Consider the following 15995-nt stretch of genomic DNA (forward strand, 5'->3'; position numbering starts at 1 on the left):
CTCACCAGTGATACTATTTTTAGCCTATTCATTACCAGCAGAATTTGTGAGATCCATCTCTCTCTTCAAGCACAAGAACCTGTTTAGTTTTATCTGGCAATAAAAACTGTTCACTTTCATATGTTCTGTTTTATCAGAAAAGTAATTTAAAATCATTTCCCCAATGAATACAGACAAAAAGAAACTAATGGGTATTTTTAAATTAATGGAGTTCTCAAATCCTATCTGTAGAACTGCTTTAGTTATCTATAAGTTTTGTTACGAGTATATACATTTTTAAATTTTATCCCCTGTATTTATTTCCAACTGTTTTCAATTTATTCCTCCATTATGGATAAATAAATCAGGATCTGCATTACAGACAACAGCCATCATATATTAAATAGGCATTAAATAAAAATATATTGCATGAAAATAGGATTTTTTGTCTAGTTTTCCTTTGATAGCTTTTTTGAACTTAAATTCAGGTTGTGGCCGAGTGTAAGAACATTTTTAAAGACTTGATAATAGCTGGTTTAGGGTGATTAAAATGTCAGGAAAAGTCATATAAATAAAAATGAATTTCATCTTTTAAAATTCTTCCCCATGTTACAGACCATTCCATGTCATAAACCAAATAAAAGTAAAAGTGCAAACATTTTCTTTCTTACTTCAAAGGGGAGCTCAGTTAATTCTAGATTTCCAGAACAATCCAGTTTCTCTAGATTTTCACAGTCTCCCAGTTCTGGAGGAATGCTCTTCAGACGGTTGAAACGCACATTGAGTTCCTTCAGGTTCTTCAAACGACCTGTCATCAGAAAAAAACAACATGCATGGTGTAGGTCCATTAAGGTCTTTTAAGGACAAAAAGCAAAACGAAGATGTAAAACATTTGTATAAATGATGGTGGGAAAGGCATTAAACATAATTCTGTGTTTGATTTTTAAGCACTCTGATTGAATGTCTGCTCATCTTTTATCCTGAGCATTTTGGTCCTTGCAGAGCATTTTTTCCTTTTTCTTTATCTGTTTAACCCTTTGTGAAACTACAGGCTAGGTGAGTGTGGGGGATTTGTCCCCTGTGTAGACTGGGTCAGGGGCCAGCACCCACAGAGCGCAAACCCCTTTGAAATCACATGATGAATGAAGTAACAGGCAATGGCTTTGAAATGGTCCAGTTCCTAGGAAGCACAGTGACAAGCTATGGCCTATCGGTGGACTCTAATGGGAAGTGAGCTAGGTACTGAAATACACACAAACCTCTATGTACATGCTAAATGACTCAAACAAGGAGTCATTGTTTATAGGCTGCATGTAATTCATTTATCTTTGGCTTCAGGTTTGCATTTACTAATTATGGTGTATTGTGCTTCCTAAAGAATATGCTTTAAAAAAGCCTAAGTCCATTTCACAGGCAGGAAGCGAACACACTAAGAATATCAGGCAATAACTGGATTGATGGAGAAACACTGAATCCCAATTCTGTCTTGATTGAATAAATACATGACCAATTCCAAACCAGAAACTAGCACAAGAGTAAATATATTTAATATTCCAAAAATCATGTCACGCATGTTCTAAGGCATTGAATACCTTAACATTCTTAACCTAATTTGAAAAATTAGAAAACCAAAATTATTGTTTCCTTTTGCGGAGCAGGCACTCAAAATACAAATTTCCTGACATTTTATAAATGAGAAAGGGAAACATACAAAGACAGTGTATTGGAGGCAGGGCCACTTCTGAGTCCACTTTGGTGGTCTCACTGTTAGAAGACAATGGTGATGCTGTGGAAATCAGTGGCCTCTTTAACTTACCCACCTGGTATATATACACTGCAACCTTACAGTCAGCTATTGGTGTCAAAATAGCAGGATGGATATGGGGGCTGATAAAAAAATAAGGAAAAGACTGCTTTTCTGGGGAGGACTGGAGAGCATGTGATGAGACTAATGATCGCCACAGCCCCAGCTTCTGTAAGACAGTATATTGCACAATCCTTCTTTAAATAAGGAAAGTAGAAGATTGGCATAGATGGTGTGAATGTTCTAAGCTGTCTAGTTTCCAGACACAGGAGAGTAAACTTATCTATTAAAGAGTTACCTGATCTGGTTGATGGAGGCATTTGCATTAGGGACACATTTATACCAACTGTATGTGCATTTATCATGAGGGGATGCAAAGAGAAGATGAGGTAACTGGAGAGAAAGCTGTATATGAGCTCCTTCTAGCTAGCTCAAAGAAAAAGTAACTTTCCTAGCTCAGAGGAAAAGCAATAGCTTTAGAAAGTCTGTCTCAAATATAACATTTTAATAATGTATAGACAATAAGAAATTATATATGTTTGTATTCAAATTGTTGTTCTCCATGCCACTTATTTCCACAATGTCTGATCTCATTATAGAAACACTACTTTTTCTTTCTCAACATTCTGGTAAGAACTTGGCATTATTCATCTGAGATGGGCTCAATTGTCTCCATCAGACGTGGTGAACAGCATTATCTTCAAGCACCATGAGCTTGAGGTTCTTGAGAAAACAGTCTTTCGGTGTGACAAGGGTCCCACGACACAAAAACTAAAATAAAACGTTTAAGGCACTGCTATGGTCTGAAAATTTGTATGTTGAAATCCTAATGCCCAAAGGTGATGTTGTTAGTAGGCGGGGTCTCTGGGAGGTAATCAGGTTTGGATAAAGTCATGAGGATAGAGTCCCCACGATGGGATTCATGCTCTTGTAAAAAGATCCCACAGAGCTCCCCGGCCCCTTCCACCATGTGAGGATTCACCGAGAAGTCTGCAACCCAGAAAAAGGCCCTCAGCCCGCCATGCTGGCACCCTGAGCTCATACTCCAGAACTGCGAGCAATAAATTTATTTTGTTTATGAACCACGCAGTCTGTGGTATTTTTTTTTAAAGCAGACTGAACAGACTAAGACAGGTGTCATAGCTCCAGCACGTTATATTTCTAAATAGCTAATGAGTCCATCCCTTCCTAGAATGTTCCAGGATCTTTTCCAACTGAAATGAAATCTCCCTACTTGTAGCCCATTCTCCCAAGGCCCTCAGACCTAATTTCCAGAGAGGGGACTATAACCCAACTGAGGCACCATTTGTTGTCCAGAGGCTTCTTGTTCCTAGAGCCCAAGGAATACCTTAAGGAATGTACATACTTTAAATTATTTGAGTAAACATTATTAAATAATTTCAATAATTAGCTATTTTAAACCCATTTAATGATACTTTCTCAGGAGTTCCACAAAGGAGTTAAGAGGACCACCCACTGCCATGCTTAATTCCTTGATGTCAAATGTCAGAAATAATTGTCCTGATAATGAGAAAAAGAACACCCCATTTGGTGACCACTTTCCCCGCATCCCCTCTACTCAGCCAATGCTCAGTAGTTCTCTAAGGCAGCACTATAAGAGATCCAACTCCACCTCCTTTACAAAATACAGCCATTCAACAGAAAAGAGCTCAAAACTCTTCATTCCCATGGTCCTCTTTCTTGACTATCTCATCCTGTAGCTGAGTTTTTTTAAAGTATTTGCCCAAGTTACTCAAAGTCAGATTAGAATCGTACCTTCAGAGTCTCAGACCTAGTATCCAATTATTTAGTTTAAATTTAAAATAGTTGAAGAACAAGTTAAATAAATCATGCCATAATCATCACTTAGCCATTAGGGAGAATGATGAAAGTTTGGATATTCTAATATTGAAAAATAACATTTACGTAAAGACAACAATAGAGCGGTGGTGGGATGAATTGGGAGATTGGGATTGACATATATACACTTATATGTATAAAACAGATAACTAATCAGAACCTGCTGTATAAATAAATTAATTAAGTAAAATTTTTTAAAAACTTAAGAAAAAGACAATGATGATGATGATGATAGAGGTGGCTAGCAAGTGTTGGGGGTTTATCTGTTCTAAATGCTTTCTTTGTATTAACTATTTAATCCTTACAATAACCTTGTGAAGTAGGTACTATTATTATCCCCATTTTACAGATAGGGAGACTGAAAACCAGTGAGTGACCTGCCTAAGGTGACCTGCCAGTAAGTGAAAGACCCAGGCAGCCTGACCCTAGAGTCCACCCCCACCTTCATGGTATGATAAGGGGAAACAAGGCTTAGGCTGGAGAACATGCTGTAAGCCCTTGTATGTAAATATGTTTAGCGTGCATATATTTTAACATATGTGTATATAAATATTTTTAACATGCATATATATTTTAATACATATTTATAAATAGATATGGCTACAATGTAGATATCTAGAAGAACATGGGTTGTGTGTACAATTTTTTTTTTTTTTTTTTTTTGCGGTACGTGGGCCTCTCACTGTTGTGGCCTCTCCCGTTGCGGAGCACAGGCTCCGGATGCGCAGGCTCAGTGGCCATGGCTCACGGGCCCAGCCGCTCCACGGCATGTGGGATCTTCCCGGACCGGGGCACGAACCCGTGTCCCCTGCATTGGCAGGCGGACTCTCAACCACTGCGCCACCAGGGAAGCCCTGTGTGTACGATTTTGATACCCAGGAAACTGTTAACAATCCTTACTGAGAGAGTTGACTTTACATTTTATTCCTTTCTAGAACGTTTAAATATTTTGCCCTGCTCATGACTGAGGTTTATGGGGATGATATGTCTCCAAGAAGACTTGAGTGTCTTAGAAGAATCATAACAACTATATGCCCAGCACAACTATGTGCCTCACACACAAGACAAAGAGAAACAGTGATGATGATCACGTGGACTTCACTTACAGTGAAGCAAGTGAACAACAAAATGATTGAAAATAATAGAACCTTGATCAAATTAGTACAATAAACTAATCAATGGACTAATATGTGGGAACAATATACTGTTATCTTATGTTTACAATAAATATATTATTGCATGTTTATTTCTAAAACTAATATGTGGGAACAATATACTGTGTCTCATGTTTACAATAAATATATTATTGCGTGTTTGCACTTCTAAAACTAAAAGGAAGAAAAAACAAAAAGTTTCTAAACACAGCACCGCTCACTCATGAGACTTGTTTCTGAGAAACTGGCAGATGTCAGTACTGCTGAGTTACACAGGTGAGACCCTGGCATCAACATCCAGAGGGGACGCCGCAAATCAGCAGCTCTGGGAACACCCAAAACAGCCCGGCCCAGCGACTTCCTGCGGCAGCAGGAGGAGGAAGAATTCTCAGTATTGCCTGCTTCCCAGACAAGGGGCCGGAAGGCTCCAGCTAAGCAACATACCAATTTCAGCTGGAAGACAGGAGATTTGGTTTTTTGGCAGATCCAGAATCCTCATGGCTTGAAACAGCTCGATATACTTAGGAATGATCTGAATCAGGGTATTGCTTATGTGCCATTCTTTCAGGTGCGTCTGCTCCTTCAAGGAATCTGGGAGCTCCTGGAATAGAATGGATCCCATCGATCAGAACTAGCTCCTCCGTATGTCGGAGTTCAGAGGCAGAGCACACAGAGCCAAGGAAAACGTGCATTTATTTCAGAAACAAGAGGGGAGAGAGCATGGGTGAGAGCTTACCTGCCAGCTCTATAGCCATTCCAAAAAAGAAAGCAAGATGCTGCTGATGTCATTAATTTCACACTAGCAGATTAGCCAAATTTCAAAAGGGCCATGAATTCATGATTCTATTAAAGTCAAATGCCGAGTGAACACTGACAACCAGGCTCCCACCCAAAGCTACACATGTATTATTTATTTACAACATATGGATTTAACATTTTCTAAAAATAAAATCTGGCCACGTCTTAGATTTTAAAATGTGTGCTGCATTTCCCTTCCTCTGTACTAATCGCTTTTTTTTCTTTCAGCAGACATCTTTTTTTTTTTTTTGAAGTGTAGTTAATCTACAATGTTGTGTTAGTTTCAGGTGTATGGCAAAGTGATTCAGTTATACATATATACATAAAAGAATATATATATTCCTTTTCATATTCCTTTCCATTATAGTTTATTATAAGATATTTAATATAGTTCCCCGTGCTATACAGTAGGACCTTGTTGTTTATCTATTTTATATATAGTAGTTTGTATCCAGCAGACATCTTTTGAGCCATGTTATGTCCAGGCAGACTCATGTTTGGCACTAGAGATACAAGAAGGAATCAGGCAGCTCTGAAACTAATCGCTTTTTAAAATATTTGATAAACACCTAATACTTGCTGTGCCAAATTTCTAAATGTTTTTATGAGTCTTTAACAGGGAAAGAGCCCAGAAGGACAGTGTGGAGACCTGGATGCCGAGCCATGTTCTAGGGACATCCCCTCCCTGGGCCCTCACTTCTGAAGTGACAGAGAGGAACTCGGCTGTATCCAGGGCCTCCCCTGGCTCTAGTGTTCTGGGATAAAATTGTAAAGGTGTTGAGAAGTGCTTAAGGCTTTAGAGGGGGCTATTTGTCCAGTTGAAGAAATTCAGTTCACAGGATTACGAGCCCCCACTGCAATGAGGTATGTTGAGCACTGAGGGACATGCATGTCCCCTGACCTCATGGAGCTGACCACAGCACATCAGCTGCAAAGTGGGGCAGGAATGTACAGGGGAGTCTTGCCTTCGGTGGGTACCCATGAGGATAAGGTACCAGCTCAGGGAACCGAATGCAGGCGACAAGAAGGCTGTAAGTAATGAAGACAACATCCACATAGTTCACCCTGGGGTCTCCCTAGCCTGCTGACTCATAACCCTCTTCCTATCCCCCGACCACACTAGGCACTCACTAAATGCCCTTTAAAGTGGTTTTCCAAAGGTGCTGTGAGCCGAGAGGACTAAACAGGTTCCCCAAGCGGGCTGGGATCGTGTTTGACCACGGCACACGAGAATGATTTACCAGCGGTATTTAATTAGAAATCCAGACAGGCCCTCCTTCTTGCCCCAGAAAAGGCAGTATCCATGTATCCACTGATCTCAATGATGCGGATGCAGGAGAAAGACCACCAAAGAGGTGTCAGTCATAGTCTCTCCCAGTCTTAGAGGGCTGTGTCGCTAACAAGACAGTGTCACAGAATATCTGCTCGTTTAATCCTCACAACAGCCCTCTGAGGGGGTCAAGGCAAGCATTAGCACCACTGAACAGGGAAGGAGATAAAATGTATACAAATGGAGCAAACAGCCTCAGGTCACACGGCCAATAAAGGGTCACCCAAAATACATGGTCTCCCAGTCCAGAGTCCTTTCAGCCACAAAATGGTGGGATAAAAAGAGATGGAGAGCAGGTCCCAGCACCTCTGTCCCACTGAACGGAAGATAGCCCGAGCTCATTTGTGCCGCCACCCAGCACACACACCATGGGCTGCTTCAGACAAGAAACATCAGAGCACAAGCAGCCCCGAGATGCCTCTCCAAGCCAGCAGCAACCTGGGGGAGTGCGAGCAGGAAGCACCTGTACACACCCGAGGCAAGAAAGAGGGCACACCTTTGTCCTGGCCTCAGAAACTCAGAGGAAAACCGGCTGAAGGGTCTGCGAAATTCCTTTGCGGCTCTACACTCTGTGCCAAGTCAGCAAAGTCACCGCCCACAGAGGGGTGTTAGGCAAGTCGAGTGCTCAGAGCATTAAAAAAAAATAAGAAGGCAAGAAGTTCTTTTTAATGGGCGGGGAGGGGTGGCGAGGAGGCGGCAGAATCGAACTTTTTTTTTTTTTTTTTTTGGCCGCACCCCGCGGCTTGGCGGAATCTTAGCTCCCCTACCAGGGATTGAACCCGCGTTCTCGGCGATGGAAGCGCGGAGTCCCAACCCCTGGACCGCCAGGGAATTCCCAGAATCAAGCATTGCCATCCTGAGGAGCCGCTGGGGTCCCAGTCCCTCGCAGCGTCGTAAGGATCCAAGGGGATCCCGCTGCTCTTTTCAAGACTGCACAGTCCTTCACCGCGGAAAAGACGCGAGAACCCGGTTCAGAGCCGGCAATGGCTCCTCCGCATCCAGGGGAAAGCTCTCTAAAGACAACAGCAACAGCGTGCACTGGGCCAAGGTCAACGGCCTGAGCTCAGCCTAGCAGCAGACGTCGGCCGCAGCGCTGCAAAGAGCCTCGGCGTGCTGTAGGGACCGAAACGCATGGACTCACCTTCCAGTGCTGCCCCGTAAGTTCAAACACAAACTCACTGCTCCGTTTCTCTCTCTCCTTGGAAACTGCACTCTGCCTTGCGAGGGAGTTCCTTTCAATCTTGTCCAGAAGCCTCACGCTGGTGTCTATGAAGCCATTCTTGCAGTACGCAGCCTGGGGGATGCCCTTCCTTCTGCACTCGGCCACGAAGTTCCACTCCTCCTTTATCCTAAAACGGGCAGCAGAGGTCTCGGTTATCTCCTGGGGAATCGCCATCACCTGCCTGGAGAAGTCAGGAGGGCCACCTGGGCGCAAGCGCAAGCGCAAGCGCAGTCCTTCTCATCACCTGCAGTTTCCCAGCAGGAGACAAGCCCTCCCCTCCACTTCCGCCCCCTCTCCGCCCCTCCTTTCATGTTTCCTCTGCTGTGGTGGATATGGGATGTGGGGGAAGCTTAAACCCTCAGAGTTGTGAAGTATTAGCAAATCTGACTTTAAAAGTAGAGGAGGTGAGTTAACATGGCTAAAATTTCTACCAAAATTACCTATGCCTTTGATTAATTACAATATCCCTTGATATTATGAGGTGACACCCAAATTTTTCAAAAATGCAAGGCCAGGGCTTCCCTGGTGGCGCAGTGGTTGAGAGTCCGCCTGCCGATGCAGGGGACGCTGGTTCGTGCCCCGGTCCGGGAAGATCCCACATGCCGCGGAGCGGCTGGGCCCGTGAGCCATGGCCGCTGAGCCTGCGTGTCCGGAGCCTGTGCTCCGCAGCGGGAGAGGCCACAATGGTGAGAGGCCCACGTACCGCAAAAAAAAAAAAAAAAAAAGCAAGGCCACAGGAATCTGATGACCTTTCAGGAGCATATGGATAGAAATATACAGGCAGCCCCAGTTTATAAAATTCGACTTTAGAAGGTCATCCATCAGCCACCTTGGGAAACTTCACTCCTGCAGATGAACCTGTTATTCATAAACTCCAGTTCCAATCTGACACTGGAGCTGGCCCAGGACTCCTCAGCCTCCCCATCACTCCCAGCACCTTCTTGTTGCTACTTCTCTGACATATTATTCTATAGTTGTCTTATCCCCCCAGCTTGGTCATAAGCTCCATCATGATGGACTACGTCTTGCTGCCCTCCAGATGCTCACGCCGTCATTAGAACAGTGTTTTGCACCTGGGGGCCTTTCTCCATGTAGAGATTTGATATCTGCTTGGAGCCTTTAACAGGTTGACATTCTATGTGGTACAAAAACAAGGTTTGTTGTGGTTTTCCTTCAAATCTATCACACAGAGACATTGTCTCAAAATAAGGTAGCCTGCCTTGGATAGGAACTTGGTGCATTCCACACTCAGGAAGGCATCTGGGCCCTACTCAGCCCAACTCAGGGACTTGGTGACAGGCAGTATCCCAGGCTTCTAAAAGAGGGCTCTTTTAGAAACAGGCTGCTGATGCAGCCCTGGTCTCTACAGGGCCTGAAGCAATACAAATCCTGAATAAAACAAAACAAAACAAAAAACCCTGTAGTAGAGGGTCAGTCCTAGTATGGAAACTCTCAGGTGGTACCCGAAGGAAAAGTGCACTAGAATCGCAGGAAAGCCCAGGAGCCAAGTGGTCAGGAGGGGCAGGAACAGAGGAAAGAGTCTGGGGCAGAAACATCTTTGAGGACTGGGCATGTGGAAAGTCCTGGCCTGGACTACCAGGCACTGTCAATTGTAAGAAGAAACATAAGGCTGATAAAAGCAAGAGACTGGTGGATATCCTTTTTCTGGAATACTGGAGACTTGGTGGATTTTATCTGATCCTATAGGGGTATGCACCTTTGTCGTTGACTAAGCTATTTTACAACTCGGCAGAGACTGAAGTTAACTTGTAGAAAATTGATAGCAATACAAATCATTCTTGTCTACAGACATTCTTGTCTCTTGGTGTTAAATACATCTATATGCTGATGATGCGCAATTATATATCTCCAGCCAAGACGTCCTCAATGAATCCAGCCTCCTTGCCTCCCAGCATCTCCACCTGAATATCTAAAAGGCATCCCCCAAATTTACATGTTCCAACCCAAACTCCTGATCTTCACCTGCAAAACTTGCTTTTTCCTCCATCTTAGAAAAAGACTGCCAGTTGCTCTGGTCAAAAACCTCAGGGTCATCTTTGACTCTGTGCTTTCTTTCATATCTCACATCAAATCCATCAACAAATAGGGTCATTTCTACCAGAATCTGACCATTTCTCACCACCTTCACTGCTCCCATCCTGGTCCAAGTCACCAGCATCTTCATGCAGGCACCACTCTTGCCTCCCTACAGTCTAAACTCATCCAGCATTTTGAGTGAGCTTGTGACAGTGTCAGTCACACCATGTCATGCCTCTGCCCATACCTCTCACTGGTTTCTCATTTCACCCAATAAAAGCAAATGTCTCACTATGGCCTACAAGGCCCTGCGGATCTGTGCGCTCCCCTTGCCTGTCTGACCTCATCCACTACTGCACCCTCACTTTTTCTGACCCAGTCACTCTAGCCTCCTGGTTCTTCCCTGAACCACCCAGGCAAACCCCTGCCTCAGGGTATTTGCACTTGCTGTTATGTCTACCTGGAGTTCTTGATCCCAGATTTCTGCAGGGCTGGTTCCCCAGGACTATGTGCAAATGTTTCCCCCTTAATCAGACTTTTTGCTCTTCAGACACCACTTCAGGTATCAGTGGAGTTTCGTGCTTGCCATTAATCTAGGAGAACAGGAGCGCTTGAAAAAAACTATCTTGCTGACGGCATTGGCTAGCACAGCTACTACCCTACCCAGGTCCTAGTCACAGGTTGCTGAGCTGGGGAAAAGCACTGGGTAATCAGCTACCTGGGGCTTCAGGATCTACACATGAAATCTACAAATAATGTAATAAAACAGATAAATTTTAAAATACCAGCACATGGAGAAATAGGAATTTAATACCAGGAGAAAGTGCTGGAAGAGTTAGAAGTGAGCTCCTCTGGGAAATACTAGCAGGGGCTTGGGGTGATTTGCTTTTCATTATTAGCTCTTCTGTGTAATTTAAATACTTTTAATACCATATGATAAAAATAAGTTTAAATATCTACCTGTAGCTCTAGTTCTGACTGTAGCAGTCAGGGATACAGGGCAGACCCTAGATCCAAGGCACTGATTGAAATAATAAACGAAATCCTTCCAGAATTTTCACAACCAGCAGCACAGCCGCAGCGAGTTCTTGTATTCAATGAGCACTTTTCAGATTAATGTCTCTAAATTTTCTTTCTTCATTTCTTAGACTGAACCCGAAGGTAGAGTCTAGCAAGGTAATGAAATGATACCGGTTAACCCCTACTCAACACATCTTTCCTATATCACAGATTACAAATTGATGTAACTATTTCACATATCTTGGTACAGCCAATGTAAGTGGAGGGAAAAAGGAAATTAGATGCGCTACTTAAAAATAGTTAAATACCAAATCTTTTTTGGATTTCTGTTTTAAATGTTTGATGTCTTAGTCCCTTTGAAACCTAGAGAAAGTCACAATGAGAATATAAACTATTTTTACAAATCCATTCTCTTCCTTGAGAGTAATTAACATAAATAAAATGTCATTGTCTTTATACTTTATCGCCCATATAATTGAATAATCGTCCCCTTAAGTCAATTTTCGTAGTATTTCAAATACAAGATAAACATACAAAACAATGCCATTAGAGCTCTATTCATTAAATCAGTAAGTGTGCAAATAAAATACTCTTTCCTTAGGAAACGAGCCCACAATCTTAGTCTAGATGGCAAATAGGCTCACTGGATGAAAAATTCCTCACTTAGAGCCTAACAAAAGCATCTCTATCTCTCCATCTAAATGACTGAGTTTCATTCAAGTAGAGTGATGTTCCGTACTCATAACTTTTAAGCGTTGGTATATACCTCATGGAACAAATACAGTATTACAAAATGAAATACCATGAAGTGAGGTAACAGAACAAGCTAAACGGTTTTGCCTGGTTTAGTACATTTAAATTAACCAGATAACTGCCTTTTGTACAAAGCAGTCATCAGTACATTAACTTTCAGGACCTCCCTGGTGGTCCAGTGGTTAAGACTCCATGCTCCCAATGCAGGGGGCCCAGTTTCGATCCCTGGTCAGGGAACTAGATCCCACATGCGTGCTTCAACTAAGAGTTCACATGCCGCAACTAAGGAGCCCACCTGCCATGACTAAGACCCGGTGCAACCGAATAAATTAATTAATTAAAAAATATATATATATGTATGTATATATTAACTTTCCCACAGGAAACAAATTTTGAGAAACTAAAGGGTAACCTTCAAATAGTCCTAACAACAACAGTATAAATTATATTATGAAACTTCAAAAATACCTGCCAGAAAAAGGTAAATTCACTACATTCATGTTTGCAGGTCCTGGGAAATTAATGCTTCTTCCTGAACATCACATTCCTCCAGCCACCCCCCCAGTTCCTCCTCACCACCCATCCAGTTTGGTGGCTGTTTTTCTTATCTTGAGCTAGAAAATCCTAACAAATTCCCAAGAAGTTTTCTGTCTTAGGTTAAGATAAGGCACACCACAAGCCCTATGGCACTGAGCCTAATGCAGGACCAACCCTGTGTACATGAGACGTGTGAATGTGGACACAAAGCCATTTGGCACCACGATGGAAGACAGAGATCGAGAGTCAAACGTGACTGCAAAGTGGCTTCCAGGGCACGGTTCTCAGACGGAAGCTCCTGCAGGTGGCTGCTGTTCCCAGAACCCACAGGCGGTTACCTCAGCTACAGACGCCTCCATAAACCTCCCAGGGCTTGGGTCCCCATTCAGCAAGTTGTCCCACCCTAGAGTAACCCCAGATGCTGGGGGTGGGAGGAAGCTGGAGCAGGGCTGAGAACCACTTTGGGCTCATAGGGCACTGGGACCTTGTGTAATTCATGCTCATGTAGATCCCTAAGATCCTCTGCCATGGGTGTTGCCTGGTCTGAGGGTTCCAATTCTTAAATTTAAGATTCATGTCATAGTGGATAATCTCATATTAGTGGCAAGTGAAAAGACAGTCCAGCTATCTGTGATTACAGCATTATATAGGGGGAAAGGTTTGGCCAAATCCTCCATTTACCAGCCCTGTCAATTTGGGCAAGTTACTTAGGTCCTAACTTCGTCTTCAGACTGGGGATAATTATAACCACCTGGAACAGCTGTGATGCTTACAGTAGCAGCTTAATTATCAAGCATGATCAGAATAGGTATTTGCTTGATCGAAATAATTCATAGAAGTGAAGAACCAAGAATAAAGAGACATTCATATCCTACACATTTTGTTTTTAACCTAAAGCCTAGACATATGTCACAATTTGCCAATTTGATGTAGGGTCATGGACCGCCTTCGAGAATGGGTCTGCCAATTAGAATCCCACTCTGCCTTTCTTATATAAACCACACCCATAACACATGATCCAAGACTTCCAGTTTGGGTTTCCTCACAGGGCATAAAAATTACAGACGTGCAAAGCCACCTGAATGTACAACCTTTCTAGCCCATTGTACTTTTATCCGTCTTATACAGTGTTAATTCAACTGGGTGGTTCATATTGATCACACACATAGTTTTTCCGAAGCCCTCAACTTAGTTTTCATACACACAATAACTCTCTTTTACTCATACTTCATGAGTGTATGACAGTAGTCAAACCACATCATTCCAATCCAAGTAAAAATTGCATCAACACAATAAATCTTACCTAACATTCAGCTCAACGGGTGAGAGCTGAGTGCAGGACACAGAGCAGCCTCATGTTGTCACGTGGGCGGACAGCATCAGCCTGCTGAGGGCAGCTAGGTGGTCTTTCAGAATTTCCTGTAGAGGGATTTGTCGTGTCATTGCTGTCTTTTCCATGCCTAGCACAGTACCTGGAATGTATGTGGGTCCTTATAGCTATGAGTGTTACTGTTACAGGAATCGAATGTTCATTGTAGGCAACAGCGTGAAGATTCTGAAGTCCAGTGAGCAAGTGTTACGGACAGGAAGAAATCTCGGAGGAAAGGCATCCCCCTCCACAACACAAATGCAGCCTGTCTTATTCACTAGAGAGCTACAGAGCAAGTACAGAGAACACATACCTTTCCAATGCGCTTTTCTCGAGCCTTTCTGCCTCCTGCTTCTGCCAGGCTTTGTGCTTCTTGACACGAGTTTCCCACAAGGCTCTGATGACAGAGACGTCGAATACGACCACTTTATGCCCCATTTTAAGAGCATGAAGTTACCTATTTAAAAAAAAATTATATATATATATATGTCAGCTTCATACACACACAGAAGAAAATAGTTTTAACTTGAACTTTAAAATAAAATATGAGTGAATCAATTTCATCAATAATGATGAAATGCCTTGTTTCTTCCAGGACGGCAGTTGCTAATGTTCTTAGGGTCTGAGAGTACTCTTGTTTGTAAGTCAGAGTTCAGCACTCAACTGGGGTCCTCTCCTCTAGAATGTCACACTTGTCTCTCTACCCCTCAGCTGACACGTGGGTTCCCAAAGCCCCCTGGGCATTCCTCAAGCTTTGTGGTTCCACATTCTATCGCATTTACTGGCATCTGATCTTCTCAGTAGGTTGTAACATACTCAGAGGTAAGTTTGATTAGTTATTTAGAAGATACACACACACACACACACACCAGTTATCTGAGGCCAAACACCAGCCTCCATTAAGCGCACCAAGCATTGTACCAAACCCCACCGAGCACTTTTCCTCCTGGGACTGACCACACAGCCTGGGCACTTGTCCTGTAGGTTTCTCCTGCGACATGAACCCTCACAGCTGCTGATCTCTGTTGATGTGGTTTCTCAAACACAAGGAAAGTCAGACTCAGGTACATCTTGGTCATCACCTCTTAGTGAGAACTAGCACAGTGTGTGGCACATAGTGGACCCTCCACAAATATTTGTTGAAAGACTAAGTGAGTAAATGAATGAATGAAAGTGAGTAAAAGATTTGCATCCAGGTTGCTTCACTCTCAGCCCACTCAGTGAACTTTCTCTCTTCATTTTCCCACCTCATATTTACTATTTGTTTTAAGTCATTATTTGCTCACTGCCAAAAAAAAAAATTATCAGGACATAAAAGTGCATTTCAATATTCATTCCACTAAGCTATACTTATCTCCCTTATCGAAGTAAAATAAGTTTCTATATATTGTTTTAAACTTCCCCTACCTACAGCATCAAAATCTGGCTAAAGCCATTTCCTGATGTGCACAGATACACGGAGTGTCAGTTGGCAAACAGCACGGCTGTTGAATATTCTCTGTTCCAATTCCAGACACTTCTAAATAGCAGTCAGTGGGGATACAAAACCAAATATTTAAATCTTCTGACTCAAGTTTGTGCTCTCCACAAATGGCTTGCCAATATGAGTGGCAGAACTGGCTTATGTTTATGCAGCTGAACATTTGAGGTCAATAAGTTTAGTCTGGAGAGCTGAAAACACTGACCCCAGTTGATTTCCCTCTTTTCTTTAATTTCTGACATCTGGGACTGTCTTTTGTCTCCCTTAAAACTCTTTTACCTAAAGGGGATTTTTGACAAAGATGCAAATGGTGCAAGTTTTGTGTGGACATAAGTTTTTGATTCTCTTGGGTAAATACATATGAGTAGAATTGGAGGGTCATATGTCAACTCTATGTTTAACCTTTTCAGGAACTGCCAGACTGTTTTACAAAGCAGCTGCACCATTTTACATTCTCACCTGCCGTGTATGAGGGTTCCAGTAACTCCACATCCCCGCTGACACTTGCTATTATCTCTCTTCGTATTGTAGCCATCCCAGTGAGTGTGAAGGTTGTCTTTTGTTAGCATTTCCCTGATAGCTAATGATGTTGAGCATCTTTTTATGTGCTTTATGTGTTGAGCATCTTTTTATGTGTATACCTTCTTGGGAG

At 42.7% G+C, this 15995-nt stretch overlaps 1 protein-coding gene across 3 annotated transcripts in view; it reads right to left on the reverse strand.

Annotated features, from left to right (window-relative positions):
* Positions 1-15995, reverse strand: part of LRRC2 (leucine rich repeat containing 2) — a 66978-nt gene that overhangs the window by 36602 nt on the left and 14381 nt on the right. For all 3 annotated transcript variants that reach the window (XR_013830146.1, XM_079933794.1, XM_079933795.1), the window contains exons 2-5: positions 14177-14320; positions 8067-8274; positions 5242-5398; positions 651-787 (exon numbers count right to left, since the gene is read on the reverse strand). Coding sequence is in view for 2 of the 3 variants with exons in the window: in XM_079933794.1 (XP_079789920.1) it covers positions 651-787; positions 5242-5398; positions 8067-8274; positions 14177-14301 (627 nt within the window). In the remaining variant the exon portion in view is untranslated. The remainder of the gene's footprint in view (positions 1-650; positions 788-5241; positions 5399-8066; positions 8275-14176; positions 14321-15995) is intronic.

Source organism: Stenella coeruleoalba (genome assembly GCF_951394435.1).
Source record: "Stenella coeruleoalba genome assembly, chromosome: 10".
Taxonomy (NCBI): domain Eukaryota; kingdom Metazoa; phylum Chordata; class Mammalia; order Artiodactyla; family Delphinidae; genus Stenella; species Stenella coeruleoalba.